A 15444-nucleotide genomic window follows, 5' to 3' on the forward strand; every position below is an offset into this window, starting at 1 on the left:
TTCTGTGGTTCTCCTACATGAAGACATTTATATTCATGCTCATTAGCATTTCACATTTAATTTTTATCCATCTGATATGAATAAAATTGTCATCAACTCAGAGACTGATTTGAAAATATAATATAATGTAATCAACTAGGTAAAATATCTACTCATAAAGCAGCAGCATGAAAAAACACTTAAGAAAGATGTGAAAACATACCAGCTTCCAAAGAAGATGTCCCCACCGTCTGGCAGAAGTATTGAAGGGAAAGGAAGAGGGATGAAGAAAAAGGACTGATGAGATTTAGGAAATGGAAAGAGTTATGAGAAGTCACCCAGAACAAAATTGATTCCTCTCATACCTTAAGAACAAGTAGCATGAAGTCATTCTCCACAGCAGTGACAATTGCTGTGACGTGGAATCTGACTGGGTCAGGGTTAATTGGTGGTTGACTCAGGGGTCAATGCTGGGGCCACTTCTGTTTCTTATGAATATGATAGTCTTCTAATATGACAGGTGATTCTAAAATATTTCTGCTAACTGATGACACTAGGTCAGTAATGAAAGATATTGAATGCAGTATAGGCAATGTATCAAATAATGCAGTTCAAGATGCAAGTTCATGGCTTGTAGAAAATAAATTGATGCTGAATTACAATAAGACTCACTTTTTACTATTTTTTATTTTTTAAATTTTTTCCATGTGTCACAAACAGGTGGTACATCTGTACTTAATACAGCTGTCACCAAGTTATTCGCATTCAGTAAATTTAGTTTGATCAGTTTTCACTAATTCTAACACATTATTCAACTAAAACCAACATTTTGATTATGCAGACTGGACATATGATTAGTAAGTCTGAAGAATCCAAATTCTTACATGTACAGACAGATGATGAACTGTCATGGAAAACCCATGTTCAGGATCTTGCTCAAAAACTGAATACTGCTATGTTAAGCAATAAGAGAGTATCTGCAGTAAGTGATAGTTCAACACAAAATTAGTCTACTTTGCTTGTTTTCATTCACTTATGGCATATGGCATTATATTCTGGGATAACTCTTCTCATTCACAAAGGGTATTTTTCATTCTGAAATGGGAAGTTCAAGCATTGTGTGGTGTAAACCTCTTGTCACTGTCTTTTTGGAAGTCTGGAAATTCTGACATTGGCCTCTCAATAATTTTTTTTTTAATGTCATTTGTTGTTATGAGCTTATTCCCAAGAATTAGCAGCTTTCACTCAGTTAATACAAGGCAGAAATCCTAACCGCATTTGGATTTCATCTCCTTAATTCTGGTGCAGGAAGGCATGCAGTATTCAGCTGCATCCATTTTCAATAAGCTACCTCAAGAATTAAAATATCGTAGCAATATCCTGCAATGTCAAGTCTGAGCTAAAGAATTTCCCCTTGGCTGACTCCTTCTTTCTGTTGAGGAGTGCCTGAAAAAATTAAGCAACTTCCTGTGTTATGTTGTTGAATATGCAAGTATATACTCAGCAGCTTGTTGTGTGCATGGGATTAATGTAAACTTTATTTTATGTATTATTAACTTCTCTGGTGTTAATTTCATGTATTGACCCATTCCATGACCATAGAGATTTGCTTCTCAGTTTGGTACTATGGAACTAGACATGTAAAACAAAATAAAAATAAAACCAAAGGATTTAATTAAATGACTATACCACAGGTATCAGCCCTACCATGCCTGTATGGACTTCCCAAAATCAGTAAGCAAGGGACGTCTCTGCAGCCAATACTCAGTAATCCACATAGTTGCAGATTGGCCAGATGCATTTAAAGCACCTTGTGGCAGGGGCGGGGGCGAGGGGGTGTTACTTGCTGTTGAGATTCAATGTTACAGAATTCTTCATGAAAATACCTCTTTAAGCTTCTTTGGCACTCCTTGCTTAACACTCTGAGCTGAAAATAGTTAAACTTGTTGAGCATGCCTTGACTGCCACCTACATCAAGTGCATTTGGAAGGGCCATGGGACCCCGTTAGTTTCTGGGATTGCAAATTTCTACATGGAGCTCTTTGAAAAGATGGAACATCAAACCACCTGTCAAAAACTACACTTCTTTTGTGTCAATGGTATATTTCCAGCATGCAGATGTGGGAGACTGGGGCTGGATGTGTTTCTGGGCCATCTAAACATCACCAATTCTAAACAATGCATTCACTATAGAAGAAGAGGAGAGTGGATTTGTTTGTTTCTTGGATATAGGTCCTACTAATAAAGAAGAAGGCAAATGGTACACTAGGCCATGCTTCGTCTAGGGAGAAAACCCATACAACCTATACCAACATGCAGTGAGTCCCCATCATCCAGTGCAGAGGCAGACTGTGCTAACCACTTTCATACATACGCTGCACAACATCTGTGACAAAGAAAGCTTCACAGCTGAGCTACTACACCTCCAAGAAGCATTCCATAACAATTAGTCCAGTAAACCACAGAGTAGAAGGGCAGTCAAGAAAAGGAAAGCTGCAGCAACCCAGGTAGAGGAGGAAGGAGGCAAGATATTTTCTTTCTTCCCTTACATAGGGGCTGCCATCAGCGAAAATCCTGAAGCTGCTTGGCAAATATATCAGGACACTCTTTTGGCCATCGCCTAAGACAAAACAATTCCTTTGCTCTGTAATAGACCCTCCATAACATAATATATATCTACATCTACACTGTGCAAACTACCATGAGGTGCATGGCAAAGGGTACATCCCATTGTACCAGTTATTAACGTTTCTTCCCTATCCTTTCACATAAGGTGCATGGGAAGAATGATTGTTTCAATGCCCCTGTGCATGCAGTACGTATTCTAATCATATCTTCATGATCCCTATGTCAGTGATATGTAGGGAAGTGTAGTATATTTCTAGAATCACCATTTAAAGCTGGTTCTTGAAACTTTGTTAATAGACTTTCTCGGGATGGTTTACATCTATCTTCAAGAGTCTTTCAGTTCAATTCCTTGAGTATTTCTGTGACATTCTCCCACAGATCAACCAATCCTGTGACCATTCGTGCTGCCCTTCTCTGTATACTTTCAGTGTCCACTATAAGTCCTGTTTGGTACAGGTCCCACACACTTGAGCAATATTCCAGAACCAGTTGCACGAATGATTTGTAAGCAATCTCCTTTGTAGACTGATTGCTTTTTCCCATGATTGTACCAATAAACCAAAGTCTACCACCTGTTTTACTCATGACTGAGCCTGTGTGATCATTTCATATCATATCACTACAAAGTGTTACACCCAGGTATGAGTCGGCCAATTCCAACAGTGACTCATTGATATTACAGTCACAGGTGACGTCATTTTTTTGTTTTGTGAAGGGCACAATTTTACATTTCTGAACATATAAAGCAAGTTGCTGATCTTCACGCCACTTTGAAATCGTATCAAGATCTGACTTACTGTTTATGGAGATTCTTTCAGGTAGTACTTCATTATAGATAACACACCATCTGCAAAAAGTCTGGGGTTCCCATTAATATTGTCTGCAAGATCATTAATACACAACATGAACAGCAAGGAACCTAACATACTTCCCTGCAGCACACTTGAAGCTACTTCTACATCTGACGATGACTCTGTAACATGCTGCACCCTCCCTACCAAAAAATACTCAATCCAGTCACAAATTTCACTTGATACCCCATATGATCATACTTTTAACAGTAAGCATTGGTGTGGCACTGACTCAAATGATTTTTGAAAATTAAGAAATACTGCATCTAACTGACTGCCTTGACCTAAAGCTTTCAGTACGTCTTATGACAAAAGTCCAAGTATGGGTTTCACATGATCGATTGATCGATGTTTTTGGAATCCGCACTGGTTGGCATTCAGGAGGTCATTCTGTTCAAGATACCCCATTATGCTTGAGCTCAGAATATGTTCTAAGATTCTATAACAAATCTATGTATATGATATTGGAAGGTAGTTTTGTGGATGACTTCTACTACCCTTCTTGTAGATGAGTGTGACCTGTGATTTTTTCCAAGGACTGGGCATGAATTTTTGTTCAAGGCATCTATGATGGATTATAGTTAGAAGAGGGGTAACTCGGCCACAAATTCAGTGTAGAATATGACAGGGATTCCATTGAGCCCTGGAACTTTGTTCAGTTTTAATAATTTCAGCTGTTTCCTAACACCACTGATACTGATATTTATTTCATTCATATTTTCAGTGGTACGAGGATTTAATTGGGGCAGTTCTCCTGGGTTTTCCTTTATAAATGAACATTTGAAAATGGAGTTAAGCATTTTAGCTTTTGCTTTGCTCCCCTCAGTTTCAGTTCCTAGGGCTGGACACTAACTTTGGTGCCACTAACAGTCTTTACATACGATCAGAATATTTTTGAGTTTTGTGAAATATCATTTGACAGTACTCTGCAATGGTAGCCATTGAAGGCATCATGCATTGCTCTCTTAGCAAACAAATGTATTTCATTCAGCATCTCTCTATCGATAGCCCTACACTTTGTTTATACATATTTATCCAGTGCATGGTCAACTATTCTTTTAAACTTGAGTCATAGTTCCTCTACATGCTCCTGCCCTGTGCTGAAAGTTTCGAGTTCCTCATTTAGATATGACACTACTGATCTTTAATCTAGTTTACTGAACATATACTGTATATCTTTTTGCTTGTTTTAGTTGTCCTTTGTACTTTTGCGTTTGCCACAACCCCGTTATGGTCACTGATACCAGTTTTGGTGTCCATGTTCTCAAAGAGGTCAGGTCTGTTTGTTGCCATTAGATCCACTGTATTTCTGTCATGAGTGGGGTTCCTAAGTACCTGTCCTAGGTTCTTTTCAGAGAAGGCATTTAATAGTGTTTCACAGAATATCTTATCATGCCCACCGCTAACAAAACTTTAATTCTCCAAATTAATTTCTGGAGGATTGAAGTTTCCTCCAATGATTTCAGTATGATTGGGGAACTTACACACAAGTGGACTGATATTTCCTCTAAAGATTTTTGTTACATCAGGAGATAAATCTGGTGGACAGTACAAGGATACAATTATCTTTTTATGCTCACCCCTCTACTGAATCTTACCCAAATGAACTCACACGCAGCTTCAATTTCTATCTAATTGGATCTGAGTTTATTGTCTATTGTGAAAAATACACCACCTTAATTTCCCATTTGCCTCTCCTTTTAATATACACTTAAATCTTTCCCAAAAATCTCACTGCTATCAATTACAGGTTTCAACCAGCTCTCTATAACTAGTATTATGTGAGCTTCACTGCTTTTCATGAGCACTTTAAACTCTGGCACTCTGTTGCAAATGCTTCAGCACTTTACCATTACGATTTTAATACTCTCACCTATGGGAGGCATTTGTTTTGATGCTTTCCTACAGCTATTGTTATCTGGATTGGATGGAGAGTCACCTAATCTGAAAACCTTGTTAGCAGTCTCTGATGTGCAATGCATGCTTGGCCCATTTAGGAAGACCCTACAGTTCTCAACCCTAAGATGGCAGTCCAGATAGTTGCAGCCTAGAGTGTCACAGAAGCTCTGAAGTCTCTGGTTGAGTCCTTCCACTTGACTCGGAACCAAAGGGCCACAATCAGTTTTGGGGACAATGCTGCAAATTGTGAGCTTCATTGAAACTCCAGGCACAAGGCTGGCCTTCTCAACCTTTTCTGCCAATCGCTGGAATGACCCAAGTATGATCTCAAAGCCCAGATGGTGGGCATCATTTGTTCCAATGTGCACCACAATCTGCAGCTGATTCACCGTGTTCCCTCAGTGTCTGCTGGAATAGCCTCTTCAACATGTTGATTATTCACCATACATTTGAACTGCCTACAATTAATAGACCCCTACCCTTTCACATTTGCATCCTCTTGACACTGAGCATAACAGGTTTCCCAAAAGTCGGTGAAGTGATTCCCACTGGCTCAGTTTCAGTATCGGTGAAAGACAGCACCTCAAACTTGTTGGTTAGGGGGTCAGTACAACTCACTGGTTCCCCATCTGCCCTGTACAGGATGCCTAGATCTACCATTGACATGCCACTTGCAGTCTGGTGGATGAGTAATGACAGATCCTCTACCTTCTTCAGAGGAGATGAGAACCACAGGAGAGGACAGTATTTGAGGTACCTCTGGTACTGGCATCACAGGTACATGACTCTTGGGAGCTCTTCCAGCACACTGATTTGCAGCAGCTGCCAATTGTTTGACAGTAGTTATGGTGATTTCAAGCTGCTTATGAATGTCAACCAACTCATCCCATGTTTGAGAACAGCATTCACAGTGGGGCTGCATTTTGGCTGATGTAGTGTATTACAGGCAGTCAACAAATAACTTTAAATTAAGCCTACTGATTATCTTTTAATCTGTTGAGCTGAAAAGTTGCTAATTCCTGTTAAGAACTGAAGCAAATACACAAAACAAGATTTCTATTAAAGCAACACAAAAACCTGTGGTAAAAATTACTAGTTTCCTAAAATGTACCACGAATATAAAGAATCCCTTGTGCATGTAGTCACCAATTCATGTGGCAAACACAGCATTGTATCTTGAAGCACTGTGAGGAACACATCAGATGTGTATAACTGGGACACACAGAAAAATCAGCAGTGGCAGAGCATAGTGTAATGAAGAGCACACTTTTGACTACTAGAACACCAAATTGCTGTGCCGAGCAATTATCTACTGAGACAACATTACAAATAAATCCATAGAAATATGGATCTACATGAATCTCATCAGTTCTGCTTGGAAGCTCTCTATAGTGACAATATTATGAGAGCACACACTATGCTATCCAGCATGTAAGACACTTCTGGAATGCCTATGCAGAAATTTGAGCACAGCCTCTGACCCACCTGCCACTTCCCACCCCTGCATCCCACCTGTTCCCTGCCCAATGGCTGCACAGGATCCAGCTGCCTGTAGCCAGGTGAAGAAAGCACACCACTAGTATAGATACGTGGACATCTGCAAACCTCGATAGTTTTCCCAAAGATGATGAGTATGGCACTCATTGAAACATCAGAATAACTTAATGCTGCCATTTGGCTGGAAACCTGAGAGCTTCACATCAGTAGTATATACGGGGAAAGTCTATGTCATGTACACCAGATATAAATTCCTCAAAATAGTTGAAATGTACATTTTTACAGACTTCAGCAAATGACAATGTCACAGAAGATGTGAGTAAAACAGAGGTTCTGCTGCCAGCAACAAACAGTAAAATAACAGATAGTGTTTGCTGGACTCAGGCAGTCAATAAATTAGGAGCTAAACACAGAAATTCTAGAACACTTGATTACTATGGCTTCTCATATTTGTTGTTGTTGCTGTCGTCACCATCTTTAGTCTGAAGACTGGTTTTATGCAGCTCTCTATGCTGCTCTATCCTGTGCAAGCCTCTTCATCTCTGAGTAACTACTGTAACCTACACCCTTCTTAATCTACTTACTGTATTAATCTCTTGTTCTCGCTCTATGATTTTTACCCACCACACTTCCCTCCAGTACAAAATTGGTGATACCTTGATGTCTCAGAATGTGTCCTACCTACCAAACTGTTCTTCTAGTCAGGTTGTGCCACAAATTTCTTTTCTCCCCAATTCAATTTAGTACCTCCTCATTAATTACATGATCTACCCATCTAATCTTCAGCATTCTTCTGTAGCACCACATTTCAAAAGCTTTTATTCTCTTCTTGTGTAAACTGTGTATCGTCCATGTTTTACCTCCATACATGGCTACACTCCATACAAATATTTTCAGAAAATACTTCCTGACACTTAAATCTATACTCGATATTAACAAATTTCTCTTCTTCAGAAATGTTTTTCTTACCATTGCCAGTCTGCATTTTATATCCTTTACACTTTGGCCATCATTAGTTATTTTGCTGTTCAAATAGCAAAATTCATCTACTACTTTAAGTGTCTCACTTCATAATCTAATTCCCTCAGCATCACCTGATTTAATTTCATTACATTCCATTACTCTTGTTCTGCTTTTGTTGATGTTCATTTTATATCCTTCTTTCAAGACACTGTCCACGCCATTCAGCTGCTCTTCCAAGTCCTTTGCTGTTGCTGACAGAATTACAGTTTCATCAGCAAACCTTGAAGTTTTTATTTCTTCTCCTTGGACTATAATAGCTACTCTAAATTTTTCTTTAGATTGCTTTACTACTTTCTCAGTGTATGGATTTAACAACATTGAAGATATGCTACAACCCTGTCTCACTCCCTTTTCAGCAACTGCTTCCCTTTCATGCCCCTTATAACTGCCATCTGGTTTCTGTACAAGTTGCAAATAGCCTTTTGCTTCTTGGGTTTTACCCCTGCTACCCTCGGAATTTTAAAGAGGGTATTGCAGTCAACATTGTCAAAAGCTTTCTCTAAGTTTACAAATGCTAGAAATGTAGGTTTGCCTTTCCTTAATCTACTTTCTATGAGAGGTTGTAGGGTCATTAGTGCTACGTGTGTTCCTACATTTCTCCAGAATGCAAACTGATATTCCCCAAGGTCAGCTTCTACCAGTTTTTCCATAAAGAATTCCTGTTAGTATTTTGCAACTATGACTTATTAAACAGATAGTTCAGTAATATTCACACCTGTCATCATCTGCTTTCTTTGGAACTGGAATTACTACAGTCTTCTTGAAATCTGTGGGTATTTTGCCTGTCTCATATGTCTTACATATGAGATGGAAGAGTTATGTTGTGGCTGACTCTCCAAGTTGTTCTGACAGAATATCGTCTTCCCCAGGAGTCGTGTTTCGACTTAGATCTTTCAGAGCTCTGTCAAATTCTTCTTTCAGTATCATATCTCCCATCTCATCTTCATCTACATCCACTTCCTATTATGTAATATTGCCTTAAGTTCATCTCCATTGTATAGACCCTCTATATACTCCTCCCATCTTTCAGCTTTCCCTTTTTTGCTTAGGACTGGTTTTCCATCTGAGCTCTTGATATTCATTCTGGTGATTCTCTTTTCTACAAAGGTCTCTTTAATTTTCCTGTAGGAGGTATCTCTCTTTCCCCTAATGATATATGCCTCTAAATTCTTACATTTGTCTTCGAGCTATTTCTCCGTAGTCATTCTGCACTTCTTGTCAATCTCATTTTGTAGATGTTTATATTCCCTTTCACCTGCTTCATTTACTGCATTTTTATATTTTCTCCTTTCATCAATTAATTTCAATATTTCTTGTGTTACCCAAGGATTTCTAAGAACCCTTATGTTTTTACCTACTTGATCTTCTGCTGCCTTCACTATTTCATCTTTCAAAGCTGCCCATTCTTCTTTTACTGTATTCCTTGTCCCTGTTCCTGTCAATCATTCCTTAATGCTCCCTCTGAAACCCTCAGTAACCTCTGGTTCTTTCAGTTTATCCAGGTTCCATCTCCTTAAATTCCTACATTTTTGCAATTTCTTCAGTTTTAACTCACAATTCATAACCAATAAATTGTGGCCAGAGTTCATATCTGCCTCTGGAAATGTCTTACAATTTAAAATCTGGCTGTGAAATCTCTGTCTTACCATTATATAATCAATGTGAAACCTTCCATTGTATCCAGGGCTCTTCCACATCACCAACCTTCTTTCATGATTGTAAATGATTGTTAAACCGAGTGTTAGTGATGATTAAATTATCCTCTGTGCAAAATTCTATTAGGTTGCTTCCTCTTTCATTTCAGTCCCCTATTACTATTAAATTTTTGTCTCGCTTTACTAGCTGAATATTTTTTTTATCTCATCATGTATTTCTTCAATTTCTTCATCATCATCATCTGCATACAAACTTGTACTATTGTGGTGGGTGTCTATCTTCGCTACAGTAATGTCTTCACTTGCTGTTCATGGTAGATTATCCACATTGTTATTTTCTTATTCATCATTGAACTTACTTTTGCATTACCCCTATTTGATTTTATATTTAGAACTCTGTAGTCATCTAACCAGAAGTCCTGTTCCTCCTGCCATTGACTTCACTAACTCCTGCTATATCCAACCTTAACCTATCCATTTCCATTTTTAAATTTTCTAACCTACCTGCCTGATTAAGGGATCTGACATTTCATGCTCCAATTCATAGATCACCAGTTTCATTTCTCCTGATGACATCCTCATGAATAGTTCCTGCCCAGTGATCTGAATGGGGGACTATTTTACCTTTGGAGTATTTTATGCAAGAGTTTGTCATCATCATTTAACCATACAGTAGAGCTGTATATTTTTGGGGTAAATTATGGCTGTAGTTTCCCCATTCTTTCTGTCATTCACAGTACCAGCACAGAAAGGCCATTTTGGTTGATGTTACAAGCCCAGATCAGTCAGTCATCCAGACTGTTGCCCCTGCAATTACTGTAAAGGCTGCTGTCCCTCTTGCTACAGTACAACTGTCTGTATTGCTGAGGCATGCAAGCCTCCCCACAAATGGCAAAGTCATTGGGGAGGGAGACCTCATATTATGCTATATAATGTATCAGAAAACAAGTTGTAATCCCATTGTAATTTATAAAATATTAAATTCAGGAAACCATCCAGCGTCTTTGAGGAATCTGCAATCAGAGTTCATAAGAAAGGAGACAGAGCATCTCTGGATAACTTTGCCTACACTTCTAAAAGGATACTTCATGCCTAAACATGAAATCAAATAATATATGTAGTATTGTGACCTTATGTGGGCTCCACAAGTAAAACAAAGGTCCTAGGTATACAGAAAACAATATCACCTTTATTTTAACAAATATAAAAGTCTTGCTTCATATAAAATCCACTGATGTTACAAATTGTCTGTATAAAGAACATAAATATCAGAAATTATATAAATTATCTCTTGAGCTTATGGCAGACTGAAAATCTAGAAGTTCCACAACAAATGTGAACCATTATCACTTTTGAATGAAATTAGAACAAATTCAAAAATACAGATAGACCACAAGGAGACAGCTGCCCATTAGTCACAAGCACTAAGTTCAATAAACCAGCAGATACCAAATCCTTGCACCTGAGTTTACAGAGGCCAAGTTGCTGAGGTGGATGTTCATGGCTGACTAATTGCTGCTTCTTGTCATGGCAAAGGCATGTAGTTCTGGTTCAGGCAACACCTGGAGCTGGCTTGCCAAGGCTGGGCAGTGGCCTTAATACTGCATAAGCAGATGGATATGGCATGGTCTGTTTGCAGGTCCAGACTTAGTGGAAGCAAGTACTGCTGAGTTCACCACACCTCCTAGTGGTGGTACAGTTTCCAGCTGTAGGGGAATTGTTCACTGTTTGTTGTGGTGCTGGCTGTTGGAGTTTCCCATGAAGACAAACTGGTGTTATCATCCAGGAATGATGTGTGCTTGTTTCCCAAAGACAATTCACCTGCAAGCTGGTGTTTCTGCAACCTGCTGGACTTGCATGTTATACTGATGGACTAGTGTCCCAACACAGCATGTAGCTCATTGCAGTAAGGGTTCAGACAAAGTATCTCTACAGTTATGGCAGTTGAGAGCATGGGAATGAAGATATGCAGTTGTTTTGAAAATAAGAATGTAATCTATGTAACACTGTTGGATCCAAGGAAATATTTAATATTGTCCCAATAACATTTTTATCAGAAATTTTTATCACTACAATCAGGAGAGAATATTCTATCCCTAATACAGCCAATTATCAAAAGCCAGACTATCTTCCAGTTTCAAAGGTTTCTCTCACGGGCCTGTTGCTGGACCTTAACTGTTCATTATTCATTAAACTGAAGTAGCTACAGTTGTGCCTTGTGGTGTGGTACTATATTTAGATGACACAACAATCATAACATGTGATTTTGACATTGAATATTTCCAATACAGTGTACTGGTAATGATGAAGAGGTGAACCGTTTGGTTTCAGACAAATGTAAGACAAAAAATTACAATAAAATTGGACACATTATATTCATCTGAATGCTCCCAGTTCTGATTACAAATCAGTCAAACTATTAAGATTTCACTTATACCAAAAGCTTTGCTGCAATACCCACACACAGGAGAACTATGTGGCAGATTAGCTAGTGTCCTCTGTCTGCATTACAAGCTAAGGAATTATTTCAGTAAAGAACTCTTAATATATGCAGGTTTTGAATTCTTCCCTCCCGTCTCATTTAATGGAGTACTGGTATGGGCTACTTCTATAGTCTCAAAATGAGTGTTTAAATGAAAAAAGAAAGGCAACAGGTGCAATGCCGAACTTAGCCATTTGAATCATGTGGAGATTATTTCAAACAACTTAATGTAATGGCAGTACTTAGCCTCTATATCTATAATACCTTTTTATTTATTAAAAATCTAAGTAAGTATTGCCAGAACTGGATACAGTTAACTTTTCATATTCTAGGCATGCAAGAACCCGTAACAGCTACAAATCTCTTGGTCTTGCCTACTTCCGTGAATTACTTGAAAGTACCAATAAATCAGTTTGAAAGTATCATTGAAAAATGGATGAAAAGTAAAGTATTTCATGCTGCTCATGAATTCTGGGAGTGTGTGACAAATGGTCTACATTTCTTATTTTAATCAGCTATAAATAAATAAAATGTAGTATGTAACCATAATTCATACAGTGTATCTATTTAATATTATTGTCATATACTTTCTGCCATTTACTTAACTGTTTAATTACACTATATAACAAGAAATTGTTTATGTCAATGTAACAACACTTTATGAATAAAAATGAGCAGTGGAGAATGAAAATGACCAAAGTGTGCCCAAACAACAGCTATTTTTTTAAATATTTATGATATTCTTGTTTTTAAAAGCCATAGAATAGAAAACTGTTCATTCATGTACTTCAATTAATAATCACCAAATAGCACCCATTGTCATGTTGTTGTTGTTTTTTTTTTTTTTTTTTTTTTTTTAGTTTTACATCCATTTTCTTCGTTAGTACCATAGGTTACTACCAGATAACACTCAATTGCAAAATTATTCCACTGTTTTATAGATTACTCAAAATTGGTTGTATGTTTTTTTGTTGTGTCTTGTTTGTCTCGTATCCAGCTCCACGGAAACTGAATGCCTGTAGGAGGTAACGGACCTAGATGGCCATTAGAGGACATAGTCTTGCCGCAATGTTGCACTCGTAGTGTGAGCGTGCCACTCGTTTCACCACACGAATACGCCAGCTGACAGTGTACCTCACAACTGATATAAATACAGCTGCCTAGCAAACAGTTAGCCATTTCTGTACTCTAGTCTGATATTGTTGGTTACTATCATCATCATACTATGGACTACTAGATAACAACCTTGCTTGGCACTTGGTCTTTCTCTCTGGTTGCAATTTTGACTTTGCTCTTTGCCTGTTGACAACATTGTGGTGAAGTTTTCTGCTTTGCATTTCATTGTTTGTGTACTTTTCTTTGGTCTTGTCCTGGTCTATGTCCTATCTGCTGCCAGTCAGCTGTGTTTAGCTCAGCTACAACTTAATGTTGTGTTCTGTCCACAGGAGGACCGATGACCTTGCTGTTTGCGCCCCTCCCCCAAATCGACGAACCAATCTTCTGCAGGCAGCCCTTCCACCTTCCAGCATGAGGTGTTCTTTCCTGGGTTCTGATGAATGCACTCATATCCAGCTACTTGCAGATATAGCAATATTTTATTCTTTCTTGTACTTCAAATATGAAGATATGTCAATAAGAGCTTTGGATTGAATGGCAACAGCTTTCTCTAGGGCAGAAGTGTTGTTTGTCATATCCTTGCTTGTCACAAAACACTCCACTTATACATTACATTGTGTGGTAGATATCTGTCCAATCACTGAAGGTTTCCTTTCTTGATAAGATCAAGAGATGTGCATACTACAAGAATGGGAATGTTTACTTGTGGTTTCATTTTGGAAGAGGCCATATACCATATACCAAATGTAGTAGGAAATATTTGTATTACTGATGGATTCTGAGATTACACAAGAATATATGTATGCAAATATACAAACTCATAAAACAATAGAAAAAGCAGAATACGACCCAAAAAAGGTAAATAGCCTTTCCTGAGATATGTGAAAGTGAGAAAAATTATTAAAAGAGCTTGTACTGTAACTGGTAACTAAATATAACTGAAATGATGGTACATAGAAAATGATGATTTTATAATAAAGGAGGATATTCAAAGAGAGAGTGAGCTACAGTATACAAAAAATAAAATGTAACAGTATAAAGAAAAATACAAAGAGATTACAAACAAATGATGTGCTCCAAATAGCTCACTGGATACAAAAGCACATAATTTTACATCGTTTCTAGTTCCTTTAATGAGGAAGCTTTTAAATACCTAAGTCTAGTCAGCTTGTTTAGTTTTCTATCCTTTTGTTTCAGGAACTAAGTCAGCAACTCTGTGGTGTAAAGGAGCGGCTCGGTGAACTTCACAGAGATGTCACTTTATTGCAGCGGGCACATACTCCACCCCTGGCTGCACGATATGAGCATGTTACCAGAGAATGTTCATTACTAGAAGAACAGTTAGAAAGGCATCAAGTTGAACTTGAAAGGCTGAAAAATGTTTTTGATACTTTATGGGAAGAACAACTTTGCCGAATCCATGTGGAGCAAGAGATCTTCCAGTCACAGGTATCCAGTAGCTTGTATTAATTTTTACAGTGCATCTTTGTTTATTGTTACTTAGTGCTATATAGAAAGTAACTTCAAAGTTAATATCATTTTCATGCATGAAGGTCATACCCATAATATTATTTGTGACGTAGGTGTAATGAAATCCTGTTATGATCATAGTGTCAGGGATATGAATATTGACTTGATGGAACTAATTATGATGAAAGACACCTACGGTAGTCAACAAACAGTGCTTGTCAGTTTTGAGGGTTGTGATGTGAACACAGAAAATTTCTAATGTCAAAACTTCAAAATTATTTTTTCTCACATAAAAAAGATGTGTCGCTATAGTTAACATAACCACAACTGAATGGGTATTAATAATTAAAAAGTTAATTTTAACAAAACCATCTCATAGTAGAAATATTGAGAAGATGATAGCAACTACTGATCCTAAAATGAAACTCCAACTATATTGTAGAGGTTACACTGTAATGGCAATTTCTAACAGACTGAAGTTATGTGTTAGACTAGGACTCAAACCCACATCTCTGCCCTCCAGGGAAGTTGTCGTACACACATTATTCTCAGAACTGAGTGCTGGTTGCAAGCCATAGTAGAAATCTCAGAAAAATATAGAGAGACATATCGAAGAGACAAATTAGACACTGTAGGAGGTTGAGTGTTCATTGATGTTGAGAAAAATATTGTGCCTATCGAAGTTGAAATTGAGTCTGATTGTGAAATTATCTGCATACAAGTAACAGGACTAGGTAAACTCAAGTTAATTGTTGGATGTTTTTATTGAATTCCTGATTCTGCCCTAGTAACTGTAGGATCATTCAAGGAAAGTCTATGCTCAGTAGCGCAGAATTAGTTACAG

General features: G+C 37.9%; 1 protein-coding gene across 2 annotated transcripts in view; it reads left to right on the top strand.

Annotated features, from left to right (window-relative positions):
* The window catches only part of LOC126183774 (uncharacterized), a 485018-nt gene that overhangs the window by 309253 nt on the left and 160321 nt on the right, over window positions 1–15444 (top strand). For both annotated transcript variants that reach the window (XM_049926010.1, XM_049926009.1), the window contains one exon: window positions 14328–14579. In XM_049926010.1, the coding sequence (XP_049781967.1) occupies window positions 14328–14579 (252 nt within the window). The remainder of the gene's footprint in view (window positions 1–14327; window positions 14580–15444) is intronic.

The sequence above is a fragment of the Schistocerca cancellata genome, chromosome 4, assembly GCF_023864275.1.
Source record: "Schistocerca cancellata isolate TAMUIC-IGC-003103 chromosome 4, iqSchCanc2.1, whole genome shotgun sequence".
NCBI lineage: Eukaryota > Metazoa > Arthropoda > Insecta > Orthoptera > Acrididae > Schistocerca > Schistocerca cancellata.